This window comes from Liolophura sinensis, chromosome 6 (assembly GCF_032854445.1).
Source record: "Liolophura sinensis isolate JHLJ2023 chromosome 6, CUHK_Ljap_v2, whole genome shotgun sequence".
Taxonomy (NCBI): Eukaryota; Metazoa; Mollusca; class Polyplacophora; order Chitonida; family Chitonidae; genus Liolophura; species Liolophura sinensis.
This window is the reverse complement of record NC_088300.1, coordinates 20,864,200-20,886,439: the sequence shown is the minus strand read 5'-3', so window position 1 is coordinate 20,886,439 and position 22,240 is coordinate 20,864,200. Positions and strand designations below refer to the sequence as shown.

General features: G+C 39.3%; 2 protein-coding genes across 2 annotated transcripts; one reads left to right on the top strand and one right to left on the bottom strand.

Moving 5' to 3' along the window:
• The first annotated feature begins 3,985 nt into the window (after nt 1-3,985).
• Nucleotides 3,986-11,439, top strand: LOC135469206 (uncharacterized). Its single transcript, XM_064747756.1, is given in 9 exon segments — nt 3,986-4,121; nt 5,226-5,341; nt 5,909-6,050; nt 6,799-6,920; nt 8,022-8,040; nt 8,043-8,131; nt 8,973-9,079; nt 10,976-11,066; nt 11,302-11,439. Coding segments are annotated over 9 exon segments (936 nt in total). The 5' UTR covers nt 3,986-4,009.
• Nucleotides 11,440-13,750: 2,311 nt separating this feature from the next.
• LOC135466993 (TNF receptor-associated factor 6-like) lies at nt 13,751-20,257 on the bottom strand. Its single transcript, XM_064744746.1, has 8 exons — nt 20,190-20,257; nt 19,292-19,491; nt 18,496-18,550; nt 17,979-18,083; nt 17,208-17,366; nt 15,803-15,967; nt 15,124-15,287; nt 13,751-14,222 (listed from the first exon to the last, which is right to left on the bottom strand). Exons 2-8 carry the CDS (start codon nt 19,477-19,479, stop codon nt 13,751-13,753), a joined length of 1,308 nt encoding a protein of 435 aa, XP_064600816.1. The 5' UTR covers nt 19,480-19,491; nt 20,190-20,257.
• Between the last annotated feature and the right edge of the window lie 1,983 nt (nt 20,258-22,240).

Genomic DNA, 22,240 nt, shown 5'->3' with positions numbered 1-22,240 from the left:
GAAAGTAGAGAAAATGCCTGCAGTGAACCTTAAATCAAAAGTAAACAAATTGTTTACAAAACAGACCACTTTACAAAGCTAAATCATAAAACAATTTCTATAATAGGAAAGCATTTTGCTTTTTTTGCCGCACATCTACCTAATACGAAGGAAGTCAGCAGGAAATGTTCTTCCATTGATTGATTTGGCCTGAACAGCGATTTTCGATGTTTCTTCTCTGTCCACCTCATTTTAAGCACACCACACAGAAAACTGTTCCTTTTGTAGTTAAAAAGTACAAACAGAGAGCTGTGTTGCTTTCCTCACTCAGGATGAAAGTAGAGAAAATTCTCGCAGGGAACCTAACATCAATGTTCGAACCCACGCGGACGGTTGTCTCTATGCAAACATCTATCTAAAACAAATGGATCTAATACTTGTGGGAATATATTATAACAGATCATGGACCATCTTAAAATAGAAATTAATGAAGTTTTTTCGAAATAATAGGCCAGTCTGACTGCGGACGTTTTTTTTTTTCGCCCGTGGAACCTCTACCAGATTTACAATGAGCTCAGAAGACATACTCTTATAATGTAACACAGGTAATGCCTGTACCTTGTAAAACTCTTTGCATGCATTTAGGGTAGACTTGTAAAAAGTTGGTACACCCCGGGATCTGTCCGGTATCTTCCCACTATAATGCTCTCCACCATCGTACAAGTGAAGTATTCTTGAGTATGGCGTAAAACACCAATGAAATAAATACATAAAATAAAAGGGTGGTACACATTATATTTGAAACGAGTCACTATCGGACTTCAAGCAAACACACAGAGCTTTTGACATAATTTTGTAATTCAGAGACTGATTGGTCTCCAACTTGTAATATTGCCTGTATTCTTTACAAACGAGATTGATCAAACCAGAGCTCTCTGATCTGAGGACAGTAATCCTGAACTGTTGGCCACTGATGTATAAGGTTTACCTAGATGGGTCAAAACGCCTGAAGATATAACGTTATTGCATTATGGTTGTGTACTAGATATTTAGCCGTCCGTTGCCCTTTTTGGGGAATAAAGTGGAAAGTTGGAATTCACATCTTTTTTCAACTGTTGCAGGTGCGCAAACAGATTAAAGAGATTTCGAACAGTTGTTTCTCAAACCGGAAGTAATAGCACCTTTTTTTTGGAAATAATGCTAGAGACATGAGTGTAGCACCATTCAATATTCTAATGCATGAAGACTACTCTTATTGGAAAACGTTATGGTTACCTGAAGAACAGCTTGAACCCCTGAAATGCAGTTTGTTAAGAGTTTTAATTATAATTCTCACTTCACAGCTTCCTCTGGTAAGCCCATATTCTGTCACTGGGCGTATCGATTTTTGAACAATCACTATTGTTCTCAAAACGAGTCTCCTGAACAAACATGACGCCAGTGTCGATATTAAGCACAATGCCATTCTCCGTTGATATTCAAAGCGCTATTCTCCGTTGATAGTCTCGCTGGAACTCTGTGGAGTATTCTTCACATCCCGGGAATACAAATATGTTAATGAGATAAATCACCAATAACCAAATGAATAAGTTCGAGGGCAAAAAAGACATATTGGCATTTATTTGTAGATAGGCCTATATCATATGTTTAAATTATGTTACTAGGCTTTGTATTTTTGAGCGATAAGATCGGTTTCGATATGTCACTGTAATCGTCTTTTCAGTTTATTTCCAACTGATCATCATTCATGCAGGCCATACCTGAAATCACAGTACAAGCAAGTGCAGAAGTTTAATTTTATTCTTTCCCAGAATACCGCATGATTAAATTAAGAATAAAAAATAATAAACGAAACTGAAAGCGAATGCTTGTTAGGTGCTCATAGTACCAGCCTCCCCATTCCAACATTTAATTTGCGTTTCACCTCTGCTTTCTTGCTAGGCCTGAAAGTAAGAAAACCACATAGGTCTTTCCGCTACAGACTGCTTTGCCTACTGACTGCGGTGTGGGCGTCAACACGAGGAATAGACCGAGTTTCAGGCTGATCAGAAACAGCCAGATGTACATAATGTGTCATACATTTATTTCTGACCGCTATTACACGTTTCATTTTGCCATAACCTAATACGTTTTCATCAAACGTAACAATGCATACATGTCATTATTAAAATATGACAGTGCCATAAATATGATTTGAATTTTATTCCTTTTCTTCTATTCCTACTGTGACATTATATATATATATATAGGTGATAAATTGAGTATATCATGTGATAGGAAAATGCCTAGATCAGCATTTAACAGGTTTATTTTAGTTCGACACGATTTGTTTAACCCTGAACTTCAGCAGGGTTAGGGCCTATATTCCTAACCCTGCTCGGGCCAGCACCTGGATTCGAACGTGCAACATCATACGGTCAAGTAGGTGCTGTAGTCTTTTTTTTTTTTTTTCGACAGATGCAGTATTGGTTCCCTGTGCTCTCCCAAAAGGAAACGTACTCGGCCAAATTCGATGTCGTCTTGCACCCAGGCCTCTCATAAACTAAATGGCACATATGATAGAAAGATGTGAAAACTTGACCGGTCTCTCTCCGAATGACCGACCGAATGCAGATTTAGAGACAGACAGATAACACCTTTGCTTTCGCAGAACACTTATCTATTACTCTATCAGTTGGTCAGCTATATCCTCCTAAAAACTATATATATTCATGTATACATTAAGGCCTACAGGGAAGCCTAGCTACACTGAGAATGTTGCCCATGTAGGCCTACCTGGACCGGAGCAAAATACACTAATTATGATGCATAATTATGCACGTATATTCCTTGTTTCCTTCCAATTTTCTTCTTTTCTTGGTAGAAAATAAAAATAATTTTCATAAGAAGATAAAAAAAAAGTATGAAGTCAGACAAGCAGCTGTAAACTATGCGTAAAAATACAACAAGAAGTGTTTTACTCTCTAAACAGGGGCCTCCGTGGCCTGGTGCTTATAGTGTGCTAGCGCGGCGCAACCTAGTAGCCTTTCACCTGCGTCATTGCTGTGATTGCTATCATTTGATTTATATATTTGATTGGTGTTTTACGCCGTTCTCAAGAATATTTCACTAATACGGCGGTGGCCAGCATTATGGTGGGAGGAAACCGGGCAGAGCCTGGGGGAAACCCACGACCATCCGCAGGTTATTGGCAGACATTCCCACTTATGGCTGGAGATGAAGCCAGCATGAGCTGGACTTAAACTCACAACGACCGCATTGGCGAGATGCTCCTGTGTCATTACGCTGCGCTAGCGCGCTAACCAACTGAGCCACGGAGGCTCCGCTTATGTTATCAGGTCTGATTTATGCTGATGTCCTCTGGCCGTATCTGGGATGGTCTGACAGCAACGTGGTCGCGGGTCTCCCCCAGGCTCTGTCCGGTATCCTCTCACCATAAAGCTGACTGAACTAAGTGAACTATTCTGAGAGTGGCGTAAAACACCAATGAAATAAATAAATAAATTAAATTTCTCATATTTTTTCATACACACATTTCATGAAAATTTCAGCGCCATACGCAAGATAGTAATACTATACAGCAAACAAATTTAAAAATACCTACCCTGAAATGTACTGCATTCTAAATACTTAATGTCGCTCATTTGTTTGACATTGTAGGGCAACATGCCTTTAGATACCCGGTATGCAATTATTCAAAATTTTTAAAACAAAATATTTTGATCTTTCACGCACATCATTTAATGGATGGTAGACAACAGCCATGAAATTTTCAGCACCACAGGCGAAATGCTATGAGTTTCCTGGGATTTTTACACAACTCTGAATAATTAGTGAATCTTCACAACCACGTGTGTGACTGGCGGTAGATCGACGTATGTGTTGTCAGTGCTTAAAGGACAGCAGGGAGTCCCTGACCTTGGGAGTCCCATGTAGTGTGACGTAGGCCTACCAAACGAGGGAATTCCCTACTTCCTGTTTTGTTTCTGCACGTGGTCGGAAGACGGAATCCCCACTCAAATCTATCAGCATGGCGTTATCAGCTGCAATTGATGAGTTCCGAAGCTTGTTGGATAAACTAAATGGCGATATAAGAAATCAATTTACTAACTGGTTGAAGGAAAATTTAATATCAGCGGAAGGTGAGAGTAAGTGTACAGAAATCTTATTACATCATGTCAGTTATATGTAGGGGCTTGTATCCTGCTGGTGTAGCCCAGTCGAACACTGCACAAGCATGACAGGACTGCAGTGGATCGAGGGCGGCTAGCTTGGGCTAGACTGGAGTGGATATATAGGCCTACTGAAATTCCGAATGTCATACCACGACGGTTGCTTGTAAACTACAGGACCTGTTATAGTCTATACATTCTGTATTTAAAAAATATTAAAGATGCTGCTTAAACGGAATACTATAATGCCGGCCGGGTGCCATGAATTTGCAATTTTACCCATGGGGATGAAACACGCTTTAGAAGATGGAGAGGAAATAGGTGTATCTAATCTACAGTTGGCCATTATAACATGCAGATTTGTGACACACTAGTAATCAAATTATAATTAACCAGACCTTTATGTACGACATGTAGGAATTAGCAAGAAGATATATAATATTTAGTTGTTAAAAGATAAGCAAAATAATACTTATACATGTACTTGTGCAAGAAAACTACAGAAGTGGTTTCAGAGTCCAGCAGCTGTGATGCAAAGCACATACATGTAGCACTTGCATAGTTCAGTTAAATTAAATGTTCACATTAAATTTAATTGAACTATTGCTAGCTATGAATTAAAGTGTCCTACAGATCTATGAACCTGAGAAAAAGATCTCATTGTGTCATAACCCATTATATGGAAGGGGAGATGAAGGTCACAGAACCATATAAAGTGTGATTGTGGAGTGTGGTGATTGACCTATTGACAGGTCAGTTTATTATAATGTTTAATATATGTGCTTGTGATCAAATTTAATAGTCTTGACTTCATGTAGGTATTTTCTATTTAGTGAAAATACTCATCTCTTTCTTGCATAAGCTTAATTTTGGCGAAAACAGCAGACAAAGCAAGACAACTCAACTTTAAACTGCATGTAATAAATAGAAATATTAATGATGTATTGGTAAGCTACTAATATTGCATGCTCAAAAAACAAACACATGTTAAAATACTGATAAGACAACACTGCATGTATACATGTGTGCTAAACAAATGCTTCATGTACATTATGTGTTGATTTAAATTTACAGATAATGACCAAGGCAAATCCAATTCGGACGTTATACTAGATAGTATACGAGCGGACATCCGCAGTGAGCTGCCCTTCAATGCTATGGCAGCCACAGAGAACATTCAAATACCCTCAGTAAGAACTGTTTGTGTTTATTTCTAAGTATTCCCAACCAGTGTTGTGCAAAGGCATTATTGGTTATTGATCTTGTTCACAACTGTTTGTGGTCCACTTTATTGTTGTGCTTGAATCCGGTTCCCGCTGCTTTGACTGTGGCCTTAAGTCAGGAAGTTTGTCATGTACACTGGCAAAAGACAGTGGATTCTCCTGAGCTCTCAACATGGTTTCCTCCACCTATGAAGGGTAAAAAAATCTAAGTAAAAATGTCTTGAATGTGGCATTAAATACCATCAAATAAATGAATAATTGTTCTGCATTTCCACTTGCCTTTTTCTGTATTAATTGATATACATTTTTAATAGATGGCAAATTGTTAAAGAAAAAAATAGTAAATTTTTAGTTTTATAATAAAAAATATGTACAAGCTTAGAAGCTTCATGTTTGGATGTCAACTAAGGCATGTTTTTAAACTTGTACCCATGTCAAAAATGCTTAAATGCTGAAAATGAGATTATCAGATAAGAGTAACACACTCAAAGCACCTGCACAATTCTGAATATTTCATGTGGCTTACATTTTCAGACCTCTGACTGCCACCCTCGAACAACCATTCACGTTGATGCTTTTCTGTATGACGAGGACCTGGTAGATGAAATGTGTGACCAAGGGGAGATAAGCAGGAGCTACTGTGTGAATTGTGGCAGTCAGAATGTGAAGCCACTCAGTAAGTAAATCATGCCAAATTGCTGGAGAATCTTGGCTAACTGTTGAGTTTATACTATTAAGCCCAGTGTCATTCATTTTTGTGCGTGTTTTTTTTTTATGTATATACCAGTACATGTAGGCAAAGTTCTCTAGGCCGTTGACCTAATGGTTGGAGCGTCCACTCAGGGTTGAGAGACATGGGATGAGACCGAGTTTGGGCATACCACTGACTTTAAAAATGATGCTTGTAGCTTCTTTGCTTGGCACTCAGGGCTGAGAGGTAAGAGCAAAGAAACAAGACTGGTCGGCCTGGTGTCATTATAATGTGACTGGGTGGAGTGTCATTTCTGTTGTCTATGGCACAACACTTCAGTGACGGCAGCATTTTGGCGGCATGGACTCTGCCACAAGAAGACCCCAAGCATGCATACATACATAAACCATCTTTATTTTTGTGTCCATTATAGGAACTACATGCACTGAACATGTGAGAATGACTGTAATTACAACGTACTGGAAAATATATTGTAAGATTGATCATGATACAAAAAGCATCTTTAAAGTCACACCTACGTGTATATATGATAAAAACAATCTTCATACAACTGGTAATGTTGTGACAATCAGTTAAAATATGTTTGAAGGACTTACCGCTTAATTTAAAAGTAGGCCTTGATTTCTTCTTAAGCTTTATTGAAATATGATGTGGTTTTTATTACAGGTATAAAATATATTATATATAAAAGTTTGTTTCATCTGTTCCCCAGCCTTTATAACACACTCAGCCTCTGTCAGCCAGATTAAGTACATGTTTAACTACCTGGTGCCTCGCCCCTGTAGGGGAACAGTGGTTGATGTGGGATCACGTTTGGGAGCATTACTCTATGGGGTAGGCACATGTAGTGTGGTCAGTCATACACTCAACTATTCTAGTAAATGTCTTCCATTGAAGGTTCCTTGATATCTTCCATAATTATATGAAAGAGGTATTTCTGGTGAAAGTGTAGTTACTGCTGTAATTGTTTTAATATACATGTGATACTTTAATCCTTTGATAGCTAATCAAGGCTGTATCTGCTACTAATGTATTATGGAATTCCTCTAGCCTTTATCTGCTAATAATGTAGCTCCTCTAGCTTTTATCTGCAAGTAATGTATAACGTAGGTCCTTCAGCTTTTATCTGCTGTTAATGTGTAATGTAGCTTCTCCAGCTGTTTTCTGCAAATAATGTAGCTACTCCAGCTTTTATCTACTAATAATGTATAATGTAGGTCCTTCAACTTTTATCTGCTGTTAATGTGTAATGTGGCTTCTCCATCTGTTATCTGCAAATAATGTAGCTACTCCGGTTTTATCTACTAATAATGTATAATGTAGGTCCTTCAACTTTTATCTGCTGTTAATGTGTAATGTATCTTCTCCAACTGTTATCTGCAATTAATGTATAATGTAGCCACTCCAGCTTTTATCTGCTAATAATGTATAATGTATCTACTCCAGCTTTTATCTGCTAATAATGTATAATGTAGCTTCTCCAGCTTTTATCCATTCATAATGTATAATGTAGCTACTCCAGCTTTTGTCTGTTAGAGGGCCTCAGTGGCTCAGTTGGTAAGCGCGCTAGTGCAACGTAATGACCCATAAGCCTCTCACCAATGCATTTGCTGTGAGTTCAAGTCCAGCTCATGCTGGCTTCCTTTCCGTCGTACGTGGGAAGGTCTTGCAGCAACCTGCGGATGGACGTGAGTTTCCGCCTGGCTCTGCTCGTTTTCCCCCCACCATAATGCTGGCCGCCGTCGTATAAGTGACATATTCTTGAGTCTGATGTAAACACCAATGAAATAAATGAATAAATTTATCTGCTAATAATGTATAATGCAGGTCCTTCAGCTTTTATCTGCTGTTCATGTGTAATGTAGCTCGTCCAGCTTTGTAACATTATTTCTCCAGATACATGTATCTAATCTGTGCACATTTTATCACCCTCAGGCCTATCTATATACAGAAGCCCCAGGGTTATTGGGATAGAGCTAAATGAGGCGATGTGTCTGCTTCAACAGAAGACTGTGGAAAAATATCAGTTCACAGACAGAATCAAAGTAAGGTGTTTTTTATAGCATCATTCAAACCAGACCTAGACTCAAAATTGTGGTACTCCAGCAAAAGGTTTGATGCATACATTCTTGCGTCTTAAAGCCTGTTTTGTTAATCTGCATTTTGCCTTGAACAAAGCAGTCCCAATGTTCCCATGTTGTTTCCCTCTGTCATTAATGGATATACCACAGTCACACTTGAAAAGTAAAAAGCAGACTGGCTTAAAGAAAAAAAATAATTTTTTTGTTGATAGTATTTGACTATATTGAACAGGTTGGTCAAATCCTTGTCAGTATATTCTTGTCTGAATAAGGTACTGTTACTCTGTATCAGTAAACATTACAATAGTATGTTATGAAGATGGTTGTGAGCTTCTTCTTGGCTCTGCCTGGTTTACTCCCACTATAATGCTGGCCACCATTGTATAAGTGAAATATTCTTGAGTACACCATAAAACACCAATCTAATCAATAAACACATATGTTATTAAGATAGGTCTAATTGCCTGTTCAGTTTACATCCTGCAATAGAGTCAGTCTTCAGAGAGCATTTGCCTGGAATTAAAACCCTGAACAATAGAAAGACTGACGGGCTCAGAAACCTTGTCAGTAATTACAGTGTATGATTATGCACAGGTTAAGATAGTGTCTGCCAGATATGTTTTAAATGGATTTTTGTCACTAAAGAAAACAGGATTGAGTGGCAGACATCATTCAGTTGAACAGAGATGCCAGTAACTTCAACCAACCAAACCAAAAGAGGACTGGTTAGACACAGGGGCATTGAAGTCATGGTAATAATGATTGTGTGCGTTTTTGTGTTACATGTTATGTTTCCTTGTTATAGGTCATCCATGATAATGTCCTTCATCATGCAGAGTTACTCTCAACTGCTGATATCATTATTCTAAACAATGTCTTTGAGTTTTTCCTGCCCGTGGAAGAACAGAAAAGGTGAGAGCCTGCGTGGCATTTTAAAGAAGCAAGAAGTAAAATATAAATGAAGATAAGGTAATAATGAACTTATGTGAAGAAGTTCATGAATACGGAAGAAAAAACGGGTGATGATGTTAAAAACCTGTTTCAGGCTAGAGGCCTGTTTTCTCTTACAGACATGAGGTGTACACCTCAGTGTAAGGTATAAATGGGGTTTATCTGAGGTGTACGTCTTGGTGTGAGGTATAAACAAGGTGTATGGGGAGTGTATGCCTCATGTACTTCTCAGTGTGAGGTACAGATGAGGTGTATATGAGGTGTGGATCTTGTTGTGAGGTATAGACTAGGTGTACACCTCATTGTGAGGTGTAGATTGGGTGTATGTGGGATGTATGCCTCATGTACACCTCAGTGTTAGGTATAGATGAGGTGTATATGGGGTGTATCCCTCATGTACACCTTAGTGTGAGGTATAGATGAGGTGTATATGGGGTGTACGCCTCATGTACACCTTAGTGTGAGGTATAGATGAGGTGTATATGCACTGTACACCTCATGCACACCTTCGTGTGAGGAGTAGATGAGGTGTATACTTTCCCATCTTTATTATCTGAGGTGTACTTTAGCTCAAGACCACCCCAGCCATATGCCTATACCTCAGATGTACCTCAGGAACTTTGAAAAAAATCAACACATAGAAGATGTACTTCAGGTACACCTTAGAAACTATGAGAGTTTTTGAGTGGTTCTGAACACAAGGTAATGCACCTCAAATACACTTCAGCAACTTTGAAAAAAATCAACACTCAAGTACACCTTAGAAAATTTGAAAATTAAAAAAAGTAAATGATGTACCTCAGGTACACCACAGTAACTTTGAGAGTTTTTGATTATAATTCAGTGGTTATGTACCTCCGGTACACGTCAGCCACTTTTTTTAAAGTTTTAAAACAAGAGATCAGATTTACATTTTACTTCATAAAAAATGGTGAGTACAAAATTACAAATATTTTTGTGCAAAGGAAGAATGTTTACTTAATAAATATAAGCCCTTGTCTCACCCTATAATGACTTGCCATGCAGTGTGCAAACATTGTCCAATCACAGGGCACGCATATATTTGCCCGTGATTATTCCAAGATGGCTGCATGGACTGAACAAGTTGCTTATGTATTCCAAGTTGTGGAAAAACAACTCAAATGTGCACTGACTGATGCTTCCTGGGACAGAATTTGTAATATGTTTGGGCTTATGAACAGTTTTAAAAGGCATAGAAAGGAGTAGCATTTTGATCAAGCAGCTAGAAGGCCACGTGTAAATGTATTTCACTGCTGTTGTTGTATGTCAGCTTAGATTTACAGATACTGTAAACAACGAACAGCATGCACTTACAAACTCACTTAAATTTATCTATAATTTACACAGCCAATATTTATTTGTTTGAGCTTGTTTTCGGTCAAAATAAAAGTGAAAACGGTTACATCCATCTTGCCGATAAGCATGTACCTCAGCTATACCTCAGATACACCTTAGGCATAATATTTTTTACCTAATAATATTTACAGAGGTGTACAACAGGTGTACTTGAGGTACTAATTTCCATAATTGGCAGTACCTCAGCTATACCTCAAGTATACACCTCAGTTCAGATATGCTACACCCCAATGGTACACCTCAGATGTACCTCAAGTATACCTCTAGTACACCTTAGAAGGGTAAGGCTTGAAAGGGGCTGAAATATATATACATGTACACCATGACAAGTGCTTGAGGTCTGAGAAATTTTTCATTGTGTTTTGATTAATGCAAAGACCAAAGCGGATGCGCTGTCTGAGATAACCCTAACATGCCCAAGAAAAGAAGACTTATAAATCATGATTCATCTACAAAAATACTGTTTTCCTTTCTGCCCAGGATATGGTTGTTCCTGCATAAGGCCTTGCGCTGCACAGGAAGTCGTATTATTACTATGCCCAGTTTGGAAGATTCTTTGTCTGCTCTTCAGGTATTGTATGTAGATTTGTGCCATGCACACTTGATAAAATACCATATTAATATCAATTGCTGTGAAGTTCATTTCCAGCATGATCATTTTAGTAAATCTTATAAAGAAATATAGCTGTACATAACGTGACAAGCAGATATTTTGAAAGAGAATTAAGGTACATCATAAAAATTTGACTCTCATTTGACAGTACAGCATATATACAGCAGCTATATTTTACCCTATCATGTTTCAGCTGCCTATTGACCTGTCCACTTGGGTTCGGCCTGTCCCGTTGGAAGCATACCTGGCCTCTGCAAACATGGCTCTGTTTGGCTCACAGAGTTCCGCAGAGTCAGACTTAGCTACAGTGTTCATGTATGAGGTTCTCTAGTCAGCTGCTGAGGCCTGTTGTTTGCTTGGTTGGTCTATTGGTAATGATATCATATCTATGAACTGTCTTATCTAAACACACTTATAAACAAGTTGCCATTAAACACCTGGGTTGTAACGTAAAATCCCAGGTAAACACATCTCTTTGTTTTCACAGAGGTTTCAGGTAAATGCTGTATAATGTGGATCTGACCACTCCCATATATACAAGTGAGTACTGGACAGATTGAATACTGCAGATGATGGATGATCTTGGTACATATTCTGTACTAGGACACTGACACGGGCTAGTCATTCCAGTTGAGAGTTTAACCCTTTATTAAGTTGTAGTCAGGATAAAACATGACTGGACATGGAGGATGAAGATAACGGTTCAGATAATCAAAATTGTGAGAACAATACACTTGACATGTTTTAATACTATTAATTTATTTATTTGATTGGTGTTTTACGCCGTACTCACTTATATGACGGCGCCCAGCATTATAGTGGGAGGAAACAGGGCACAGCCTGCGGGAGACCTACGACCATCCGTAGATTGCAGGAGGACCTTCCCACTTACAGCCAGAAAGGAAGCCAGCATGAGTTGGACTTGAACTCACAGCGACCACATTGGTGAGAGGCTTCTGGGTCACTACGCTGCGCTAGCGGGCTAACTGACTGAGCCCCCACTTTAATACTAGTGAATGAATGAATGGTTATGGCTTAGCGCCACATCTTGTCTCTACACGGGGATCAATCTCAGTAACTTGGAACTTACTGTTAATCTTACAACCCTGATGTTAGCCACATAGGATATATAATTCCAGTCTTGACCAATGCTAGCAATTTGTTCGTAAGACATAATGACAATAAATAAGTATTGAACAATCAATAGTTACAAGTATCTTTATTTCTTGATGAGACTCAGTACTGCATTTGATTGTACATAAAACCCATGTAATATTAGTACACATATTAATACACACTGAACAAAAATACACACATATCAACAATTGCATGTCATTTTTTTTTTCAACAAATATCACCAAAGATAAAGATACTGAACAATGCTGCATCTGGGTGTAAATAATACTTGACAATTTGAGAACCAAATTTTAAATAAAAATAAAAAGCAATGGAATACAGCATTAATAGAATGAAAGTTGTAAAAAAATATACCACTTTTTTTTTGGCATCATTACATTTTCTTTGACAATATGAAGCATACATCTAATGACAAACATGATATCATAGATGAACATTTAAAACTTTTTACAGTTTTACAAAACATCAGTTCTATGAATAAAAAAGGTACGTTAATAATGATTTGATTAAGTGTTCAGTTGACATAGGTTAAATGATGGAATGAGTAATGTGAAGAACCACTGTACTTAAAAATATTTTTATGCTTATACAACAGTGGTCCGGTTCATGGGTGGAGGAAATGGGAGTGCATAGATAACACCAGTGCCCTTCACCAGGTTGGACTGTACCTGACGAACCTCCTGGTTAAAGTATTGAAAACTGGTTTCGAACCCAAGGATACTAAACTGGTAAATGTTTATGTTGAGTACTGCTGAATTTAACAATTAGGGAGGAAGCCTACATACACAAAGCCCATAATATTCGCATGATTCAGGTCGATCTCCATTTCAGATCACATGACCACGCATTCATGAAAAGTACTATGAAGTGGATATCACATGCTTAAGCATTAGGGTACAGTACTGTGAAGTTGTTGTTACACAGTAAAGCATTAGGCTTGAGTACTGTGAAGATAATACCACATGGTTGAGAATTACCCTATAGTATATTGTGACAAGACATAAGATTGTTAAGCATTTAGACAGAGAACTGTGAAGGTGATTACACATGGTTGAGTACAGTCCTACTGTGAAGTTGATATCACATGACTGAGCACAGGCCTACTGTGAAGTTGATATCACATGGCTGAGCACAGGCCTACTGTGAAGTTGATGTCACATGGTTGAGCACAGGCCTACTGTGAAGTTGATATCACATGGTTGAGCATAGGCCTACTGTGAAGTTGATATCACATGGCTGAGCATAGGCCTACTGTGAAGTTGATGTCACATGGTTGAGCACAGGCCTACTATGAAGTTGATATCGCATGGTCGAGCACAGGCCTACTGTAAAGATGATATCACAAGGTTATGCATTTGGATAGAGAACTGTAAAGTTGATATCACATGGTTGAGCACAGGCCTACTGTAAAGATGATATCACAAGGTTATGCATTTGGATAGAGAACTGTAAAGTTGATATCACATGGTTGAGCACAGGCCTACTGTAAAGATGATATCACAAGGTTATGCATTTGGATAGAGAACTGTAAAGTTGATATCAAAGTAGAGTATCCTGTTCCTGCAGAACTTGAACAGATCGTCCCTGGGTAGGAAGCTTCTCACGCTGCACTCTCTGCCCTCCGCATGTTCTAGATCCATGCAAGTGAATGTGGACGTGTGGTTGTCTGGTGACGCACTTCCTGATTGGTTCAACAGCGTCACGGTGCAGACACCGCTCACTGGGAATGTGAGTGAGTCATCAAACTCACCAGGATGTAGTTCCACGCACAAGCAGGTGTAGTCCACACCTGTCTCCCCCTCCACAAACCCGTTCATGTCCAGGCACACACTTAGCTTGTAACCAGGGAAACCTGTGAAGAAGGCGGGGCTTCTCCGTAACCCGTCACTCATCTCGGTCAGGTCTAGTCGCCAGTACAGCTGACCGCCCGCATGCATGGAACGCTCGTGTAGATTGTCACCTTCATGTAACAGCAACCTGTCAATGAACACAGAACACAATACAGTGAAGAGGAATTATAAAAACACACCCTCAAAAGAAAACCAAAAATCTGAAATCAAAGACATATTTTGAAGCTTTGTAAAGATGCCATTCCTATTATAAGATGGTCTGTTTCTGAGTCATTGCTCTTAACCTATGAACAACATATAAAGAAGACAAACATAAGCTTGTTACAAAGAAACTTTGGAATGTATTTATTTGATTGTTGTTCAATGTAATAATGGAAAATTTTTCACTAGCACAATGGAGGTCAGCTTTGGGTGGAGTACTGGCTGGTAAACCACAATTAAACCTTTGGTATTAGGTTAGTAGTTTCGAACTTACCCATACCTGATGTACAGATATGTACACAACATTGGTGAAAGCCAATCAGTCTGTAATAATCATCTGATTCTTGAGTACGGCGTAAAACACCAATCAAATAAATAAATAAATAATCATTTGACTGCGCAAAGTGCATAACAAACACTGTTGACCACTTATTGTCACAAGGTCAACAGAATCCCTAAAAACACGACAGTACAAGATAATAAATTGGATTATTCAGACTTCTACCTGAATTTGATCCCAGATGCTGGAAGCAGTATGCTAATGCTACAGTATTTCCATCAGTACTTTTTAATTTTAAATCCGTCGTTTCTACCCTTGTGCTCAAACTGTTAATACGTGCCACCAAAATCAATGACTCCATTATACAGCCATACACCAAAAAAATCACTCCCATTCCACGCTCGGAATAATAGCTAGGTATCAGACCCAGGAGATGACCACAGAACATTCATCCCCAAGACCCAGCAAAAAGTTAATGTTGAGCTTGTGGCATGACAGCTGTCCAATGACGTACATAAATACCGATGTCCATAAGTTGGAGTCTGACCTTGAGCTGTGAGCTGATGGGCTCATCACATTCTGGCTGAGAGATGCTATTTTCTGCTCCATCGCCCCCATCTTCTGTTCATACTGTGACAGCTTGGTCACTAACAGGTTCAGGTGGAAATCTGTCTGTTCCTGATAATGAGCTGGCAACTTTTGACGAGTGTCCTATAAATATCAAAGAAAAACTAAAAAGTGGATGAAAACTACCGTATGCTTCTTAACTGCAGGATACATCACTTTCAAAATGCACCATTCAAATGAAAGAATATGCATACGCAATAATTTCTACAGACTGCGTGGCCTGACACAGCCTGAAGTCAGCCAGACTGAACCGGGCTTCTGGATTATGTTTGAGAGGAGTGATGTGATTATCTCCCCTGAAAAACATGCATTTAATACAAGGCAAACTTTCTTTTTGTAAAAATCTTTGTGCTGCTGGCCATGCACATGGAAATGAATTGCATCAACTAGATTTAACCACAATAGCATGATAACAAGCATATTATTAGATTAGTAAATATACTAGTACACAGCAAAATATATTTATGCCACAAAAGTTTTCACAAAGCAACATCATTTACTACTAAAGTGCCATGCATATACGAACTCCTGTATCCTGTTTTGGTCAGTTTTAAATTCCAAAGCTTCCAAGAGTGTAACTAAAATTGGCTGCTAAATACCTTGGCAGTACAGCCCATCTCCGTGTATTTGCAGAGCACCATGGACTGGGGACAATCCCCTGTGGAACTGTCCACATGCTTGGGGATATCCTCTCTATTTATTCCCATTTTGCCACACAATGTGCACTTGACTGGAAATTTCTTGCAGATCAGAACCTGGTGCTTCTGAAATCAAAATTATATACATAATGAAATATTGCACTTCCTCTCCACTAACTTTGGACATTACATGGAGACTGAACGCCTTGCCTTGTTGACATTTTTGGTTAATAAGCTTGTAAAATAATTTCCACTTTCCTGACCAAGAGCTGCTGGGCAGATTCAGACAATCTAATGACTAGAACCATTCCAGTGAAACTAATCACCAACTTCAAAACCTTTAAGTGGTAGATAACATCAGTACAAGTTCTATATTATATAAATATACATCAATAATCAGCTCTTCTCCTTAAGATCCGCACTGCTTGGTAATTACAGGATTCACCATGCACCTCAGGTTATGATTATCACAGCTACTGGGCACAGTTCACAGACTACAATTCCATAAAAAACAGAGCAATATGTTGTACTTATAACACGATTTGTACGTATAAAAATCGACTGATGGTTCAGATGTATCAATTTTTGTTGAAATCTGCAAGTCAGTACAACAAATCACACAAATGTTAAGCAAATTTATTCAACATCGAATGAGGGGAATAAAATCACACAATATTTCTTGGCATAGCTGCCATTAATACAAAAGCAGTCACGGGTAGAAGAAACCTGAGCACCCAGAGTAACCCACTGGCCCACAACTACATGAGAGCACCCAGAGTAACCCACTGGCCCACAACTACATGAGAGCACCCAGACTAACCCACTGGCCCGCAACTACCTGAGAGCACCCAGAGTAACCCACTGGCCCACAACTACATGAGAGCACCCAGACTAACCCACTGGCCCGCAACTACCTGAGAGCACCCAGAGTAACCCACTGGCCCACAACTACCTGAGAGCACCCAGAGTAACCCACTGGCTCACAACTACCTGAGAGCACCCAGAGTAACGCACTGGCCCACAACTACCTGAGAGCACCCAGAGTAACCCACTGGCCCACAACTACCTGAGAGCACCCAGAGTAACCCACTGGCCCACAACTACCTGATGCAAACTCAAGTGATGTCATATAGGCCTTCTTCATATTTCCAAATTTGTTCTGCAAGAAGGGACATTCTGCAGCGTCCTGAAGTCAACAATGTCGCATCAATTGCGTCACAATTCATACGTGAGGACGCCACACTCTTTGTGACTTTACCATTTCAACATAATGAGTTCAGATGGCAGGTATGCATTTTACATGCAGGTGGAAAAGTCTAACAGACATGCGCAGTGCTCTAAAGTTCAGGTTACCTGGTCACCTTACCGTCATGTCTGAGTAGACGACCTGAGTCTGGCAGTGCTGGCAAAGCACCAGGCGGCGGCTGCACACCTTCAGGTGTTCGTTAAGGTGGTCTGTATTGACCATTTCCCCACAGTCATTGGTACACGGGGTCAGGATGTAGGTACACACCGACATGTGTGACTGAAAACAGATATTAGTAGACTATGAGTAGAACATCAACTTTTCCAGGAAGTATTCAAGTGGAATATTGTAGTACACACATAATACATCACATGAGTAATAACCACAAACACATAATAAAGTGTGAAATGTGACATGTTTTCCAAACAGCCTTTCTTGATGTCATTTTGTTTAAGCACTTCATTGTTACAGATTATCTCTCACACATTCACAGAGCTGAAAACACGAAGACCAAGTAACACCAACCGTCTAGTTTCAAAGGGGATGTATCCACGAGTAGCTGTATCTCCAAACAAACTTGGCTGTGTCCATGTTTTCAAAACTATATGTGTATATATATACACATAGATGAAAACTGTTTTTACTTCAGAGGTATTTTAAACTCCTTCTTCTGTGAGGTCATGAAAGTTACAAATAAAGAACAGATTCCAGTTGCTAGCTCACTGGTGGTATGCTGAACTCCACTCATGTCTGTATTATGGTATCTCCAACAGGGCTGTCTCAACAGCATCGCACTGTAGCAAGCCATTTTGTAAGATATATAGGATATTGAAGACATCCCCAAGCATGTTGCTTAACCCCAGGTGAAGAATTCTTATTTACTGGACCCACCTCCAGTTCTCGGAGTTCCCCCTTCCAGCGACAACCCAGGCGTCTGTTTTCACACTCCACATACAAAGACAACACCTCACGACGTACAGCCACATCAGGAAATATCTGTTAGTTTGAAACCAAAGCTCAGTTTTGGATTTAAATACTACTCCAGATACACTACAATGGTGTACCTTTCCTGTCTAAAGCAATAAGGACTCATTTATGCAAGAAAAAGTATCCCATAATTCCATATAATGTAGAAAACTGCGAAACTTTAGGTGAAACTTCACAATAAACCATATTGGTGAAATCTCCAACCATCTTCAAGCAAGACCACCAATAACTGTACACGTGCTATTTTCTGCTGATCATGGCCACAAAGTTGGTGACGGTTGAAGTGGGAATCTTATATAATACTTACTTCGTTGTGTCGATCCGCAATTAGCACAGGTGATTTCTAATATTAGGAAAGTGTTGCCAACTACAGTGGTAAGAAGAACTGCTATATCTATAATAATAAAAAACAAAGACTCACCTCAGCATTTGTACTCAACCACTTGTTGTCCACTGGGCACCTCATGTAGTTCTGGCTAAAAAAGAAAAAAAGAAAAAGATATACCATAAATTAAAAACTCCCACTTATAATTATACACATTAGCGAACTTGTCCAACACAAAGTAACTAGGTATGATTCCATCAGTGTTTGCAGACATACTTAAGACGACCTTTGAAATTCTCGCAACATTTTGCATTTTGTCATCAAAGGCCTGAGACTGCCATGCAATCCTCCACTTTCCAAAGGCTAGTGCACCTCAACATAAACCAGACAATCTGTGAGCAGATCTGACAATTTTATTTGATTTGTACTTTATGCCATACTCAGGAATATTTCACTAGCGATGGCCAGCACCTTTGTGAGAGGAAACCAGGCAGAGTTCAAGGGAAATCCATCTGCACTTTGCTGACAGATCATCCCACGTACGACTGGAGGCGAGGACAGCATGAGCTGAGGGTAAACTCACGGCGGATCTTACAATTCCTCACACAATTACACCATAACTATAACCGCTAGTTTCAATTTTACATACAAACAAAACCTCTGCTGACATCATTGTATCCACATACTCCGTAAATCAAAAAAAAAAAAAAAAGTCCATAGAGCACTTTACCTTTAGAACCGAGTGACCTGTGCTGGAATTAGTACATATATACATACTTCATATTTCTACTTTTATTGTTATTTACTTGGTGATTACAGCATTATAAACTGACGATGAACCACTCAAGTTTCTGAGGAAAGAAGAATACACTGTGCATGTATAAACCCTTACCCGCTTGCTACAGTGTAGACACAATAACTACAGAAGCGATGACCACACGTTGTCTGCACAGCTTCCCGCAGCGCTGCCAAGCATATGGGGCAAACATACTTCCTCTCCAAAGGGGGGTTAAATGTTGCATCATAACCAAGTTGATACTCTCGCTCAGAATCTCCGCTCAAATCTGCATTGCTTGCCATGGCAAAAGAATTCTGGAATATTCAAGAGAAAACAGCCCATATAATTATGTTAATAATCATATTATAAAAAAAAGGTGTACAGGTGGAGTACAATGTACTACATGTAATATGCATGTAGGCTGGAGGAAGAGGGGTAATTTAATCACATTTATGAAACTAGTGTCTCTGGATCATAGAATGCATGCAGTCTAATTCTGATAAGCAATTAACACTGATAGAGAAGTTCAAGATATACATGTAGGCCTACCGGTACTCCAGGCTAATAGAGAATTAATATTTTATTACAAATAGACCACGAACATATATGCCTGATGTACTATCTTTTTTTTTTTTTAACGAAACTCATGCCAAATGAAAATCTACCTCTAAATATTTGCCAACTGGCTGCTGTCGCCTTTGTTGTTTTTTTTTTGTTTTGTTATTTTTACAATTTTTAAATATGTTGGCCTATTATTTCCCCGATTACTTGAAATGATATATTAACATAACCTGTTCATTTTGTTATACATGTGCATTTATTACGGTGACTCGTCAATGGAAAGGATTCCATTAACACACACAAGAATTGTTGCCCACTCAGAACCAGTTCACGGGTGAACGGGTGTAACGTATCGGTACATTGATCCGTAAGGTTTTGATTGGTCTGCTGTTTATAACGCTTACAAGTTGAGAATATATACAGTAGGCCCTATAGTTAAATCTTTTCTTACATCGTTTGTTGCTCAGAGCTCTGTCCACACTTATTGCACTAAATCAGCAAGATTTCCAGCACTCTTCTCTTTCCGTCGTGGGCTCCAGATCTCTCACCTGTCCACTGCGCAGTCTTCGATGCCTATGATCAAGAGATCGCTTGTGCTACTCACAGATTCCCGCCACACCGTTAAGGGGAGATAATGCTCATTGACAAGTTTCGCAGGTGGTAGTTAGCGCGCATACTGTCCACTCTTGAACCAGTTATTCCAGTAAATTATTAAAATTCAAGGAATACGACATATTTTACGATGCGCTTTAATTAAGGCTCTTTACGGATTGTTTTATCTAAATATTCCACATGATTCGTAATTTCCAAAGCCTAGGTCTGTATTTGAGAGGGACAGAAAACAAACGATAATTTGGTTAAATGCGCATTTTCTAAATATTTTAAACGTAAGACTTTGTATTTCATGCATGTATTTCAAATGATATTGGACACGTTTCGTGAAAATTTTAGCATAATGAGTTGAAAAATATTAAAACATACAGTAACATATCTGAATGTGCACTCTTGAAAGGGACAGTATCACTGAGTTGCATCAAGCGTCTGGGCTGCGGTGTTGATATGTCTGCTTGCTACATGTATGACATCCACACGTATGAATCAAGTGTAAACCGCCAACATTTGGCAAGTTGCTGATAGAGTTGATGTGAGGTGTATATGTGTTCATCATATTGGTGGAAGACAAGTGGTCTTCGCCACATATTGGTGGAAGACAAGTGGTCTTCGCCAAATGTCTGACTGCGCAAACGGCCACACAATCGAGCGCCGTCGGCCGCATAAATTGTCGCCAAGGCGACTCAAGCAGAGAGCGGAGGAATTTTGAAATTCCCTGCCCACGACCAATTTTACCAAAACCTCAAAGGTTGATAGAAGTAACAAATATAACGTCACTGCCAAATCAGATATAGTCTGTATTCACCGAAAATTCAATCCTGCGAGGAAGTTAATATTTACCTCTCAAGTTAATATCTTAAAATACATGCACACATGCCCGTCTGTACCCACGCGTTATTTTAACAAGAGTTTTTGTTCAATTGCAACTTTATTAAGGAATAACAATGTAATTGTGTTTTCATGTAAATAAAAACCTATCGACAAACGCACACTAATACGGAATTCAGTCCTTTTTTGATCACTCGTTCAAACACAATCCTACCGTACATGTTGAGTAAGTGTGGAGTTGATGAAGGGTTTTATGTCATGGTTGCTCACAATACGGACTGCATACTTGCACGTGTATCATCTTGATAAATGAATGTATGAGCAGATAATTACGAAACGTTCTTGTGCGATCTCTGAGATAAATGTCCATTCAGAAAGTGCATGACAAATGATGTGTTTTCATGAAATTTCGCGTATTACAGCCAACTGATTAGATTTTCTAGTTTGCTGAAAAAGTATTAGTTTTTCTCGGTGAATATCTATCACGGTTGTCAATGTGTTGAGGAAGCACAACTCGCTGTGCTTCAGCAAAACTGCTGCATCTGGAGACACAACCATGACAGCCTGGAGATTGTCAAATGGCAAGTCCCCTTCTTCTTCAGTAGAGTCTTCTGTAGAAGGGTGTGCGTGTAAATGCTGTATCCCACGGCTAGAGCATAACCGTACAGCCTGACTTCGCAAGTCCTGGACCCACATGACGTGGATGTCAGCCACGGGGAAGAAAAACTTCTGAAGACAGAAAACGATCATTTCTGTTTTAAGATGACAGAGAGACAGATCTGTCCTTCCGTGTAGTTGAAGTAACAACTCAATGACATACTTAGGAGATTTAGATGAGGTCACTTGACAGTATGTTCTGTTTACATCCAGTCCAAATCTGTCATCCTCTGACAATTCATGTAGTGTTTTGTTATACGATGAGCAAAGCAAGGTCTCATCTGTGCCACGCGCATTTGTGTTTTGTCTCCACGGTGGTGTGTGGCTCATACTTGTGTCACTGACAGAGCTTCGGGCATCCACACGGTTGCACGTCCCGTCTTTTTCCCGTCTTCGAGCCCTGGT